General features: G+C 29.6%; 1 protein-coding gene across 1 annotated transcript; it reads left to right on the forward strand.

The window, feature by feature from the left end:
* The first annotated feature begins 333 nt into the window (after nt 1-333).
* LOC118073927 (uncharacterized) lies at nt 334-1,704 on the forward strand. Its single transcript, XM_035094732.1, has 4 exons — nt 334-567; nt 858-1,031; nt 1,100-1,239; nt 1,309-1,704. The coding sequence occupies exons 1-4, from the start codon at nt 494-496 to the stop codon at nt 1,593-1,595; spliced, it is 675 nt and encodes a 224-aa protein (XP_034950623.1). The 5' UTR covers nt 334-493; the 3' UTR covers nt 1,596-1,704.
* The last annotated feature ends 258 nt before the right edge of the window (nt 1,705-1,962 follow it).

Below are 1,962 nucleotides of genomic sequence, written 5' to 3' on the forward strand. Positions count from 1 at the left end.
GGCCATGTCTGTATTAACATTGTTCTTCGTTTTCAATCGAGAAAAGAAAGCACCTCATTTCCTTGACAATATAGTTTAGTGGTGTCATTGGTCATTTTGGAATAACAGTCTATGATCACTCGGATATAAAATATATGACAGTTGTACTCAATTTCATTATGTGTAAATAATTTCAGAGGGAATTGATAGTAATAGTAATAACTTTCTTAGTAATACTTTGTGACGTGTAAACACAGAACAGTAGAAAAGGAGAAGCTGGAGTGAGAGCTAGCTAGTAGATATAAGGGGAATCATGATGAACTGCATTTCTCAGTCTTTTGCTTCACGCGACAAGTGAACTTACCACATTCACATGCTTATATCGCGGTTGATATTTCCACGACCGCTTCCATGAAACGTTTATGTGAACATTTATCATTTACAAAGTGATCTTCAGTTGTTTTTAAATTTCCTAGATCATTTGTTATGTGTTTTTTATTGTAAAAAATCAGTGATGTTTCTCACACAGGTTTCATTGATTTTTATTACATTTTTGATTACTTCATCTCATGCACTCTTCTTTCACTAGTACGTGCTTATCGATTATTTTATTACATTTTTATTGGTGCTATAATATTAACTTCAACATGATTTATCTTTGGTGCCTTTGAGTTTAAATGATTTATACTAAATTTATTAGGATGTTTAATGAATTGAAATATTTATTTTTTAGTGAATAAAAAAAATTTTGGTAATGGTGAAATCAAATATTAAATTGAATTGCTTGATTCACCTTATCTATAAAGAGCATATCTATTATCTTTATGATACATTTGAGTATAATTCAAATAATAATTCATTCATGTTATATATTACAGCTCTAAAAATGCCCTAATGGATTTTTTTACTTCTCTGAGGGAGAAAAAAGAAATGAAATCTCCAAATGTACATCATTATCATTTACATTACTATCCAGTGATGGTACCTCCTGTGCTTTCATCCATAAAGCCCATAAAAGCACCTGATAAACAGGAGTTGGAAAATTTACACACGTAAGTAAATTTCTAAAGTTTCAGTCAATAAGTTACGTGTCAGTATTGGTGTGCTTTACCGATTACAGGAATAAATTGGAATCTCATGGATGGAGTAATCAAGAATTCAAGCATATTCCAGATCCATCGATTCATTACAGTTCTAGCTTGGAAAATTGGTCTAATTCTATATCATATCGTCCAAGCTTGGGCTGGGATGAGGGCATTGGTGAGTTCAATTGATATAGCAATGATTTGTTCACGATAACAATGTTAATTTTATGATGTTGTGTTTCAGATCGCAAAGAAGAAGCTAAATCTAATGGTAGAATTGTAGTTCAGGTTCCGTTAAATCAACAAATAATCCTACAATCACCACCAAAAGAAGAGAAAATGGAAAAAGAATCCAATCCTCTTTTATCTTTTTTCCAAAAACTTCGACATATAAAGAATTCGATTTTCCAATCCACTGGAAAGAAGGAGCATGATGATGATGATGATGAAGCTGAAAAGACCAATCATTTAGGGGGTGTTGTTATCTATACTCATCCTAATGGAATAGGAAGTTTTTTTAAAAAAATATAAGTAATACTTCTAGATCATTTCAGCTCATTTCTAGCAGTTAGAATAATTTAAAATTCATATTCCAAAGCTGAATATTCGAAATTATTGTTATTTTTTAAAAATTTATATGACTTCTTGACATCTGTTATTTTTTTAATAATTTAATTATATCAAGAACTTTGTTTTTCTGTTGATTAAATATATTTATAAGCTAGAACTAGATTATAATATTTCGTTATTGTTATGTTATTTAAAAGAAGATAGATGTAAAAGCTAAAATACCCCACAAGTATTAAAATTCAATGGCATGGTTTGATGTTACCAAATACAAACATTTTGTTGCTAATTTTTTAATAATAAAAAACTAAGAAATTCTTGTCGTTGAATT

Source organism: Chelonus insularis, unplaced genomic scaffold (assembly GCF_013357705.1).
Source record: "Chelonus insularis isolate UGA/USDA-ARS -01 unplaced genomic scaffold, ASM1335770v1 scaffold_714_pilon, whole genome shotgun sequence".
Lineage (NCBI taxonomy): Eukaryota > Metazoa > Arthropoda > Insecta > Hymenoptera > Braconidae > Chelonus > Chelonus insularis.

What these genes read in the sequence shown, in the direction of transcription:
- LOC118073927 (XM_035094732.1), top strand. Translation starts at nt 494, where the DNA reads ATGTTTCTCACACAGGTTTCATTGATTTTTATTACATTTTTGATTACT. An exon ending in CATGCACTCTTCTTTCACTA is followed by an intron (nt 568 to 857) that starts GTACGTGCTTAT and finishes TATATATTACAG; the next exon opens with CTCTAAAAATGCCCTAATGG. An exon ending in GAGTTGGAAAATTTACACAC is followed by an intron (nt 1,032 to 1,099) that starts GTAAGTAAATTT and finishes TACCGATTACAG; the next exon opens with GAATAAATTGGAATCTCATG.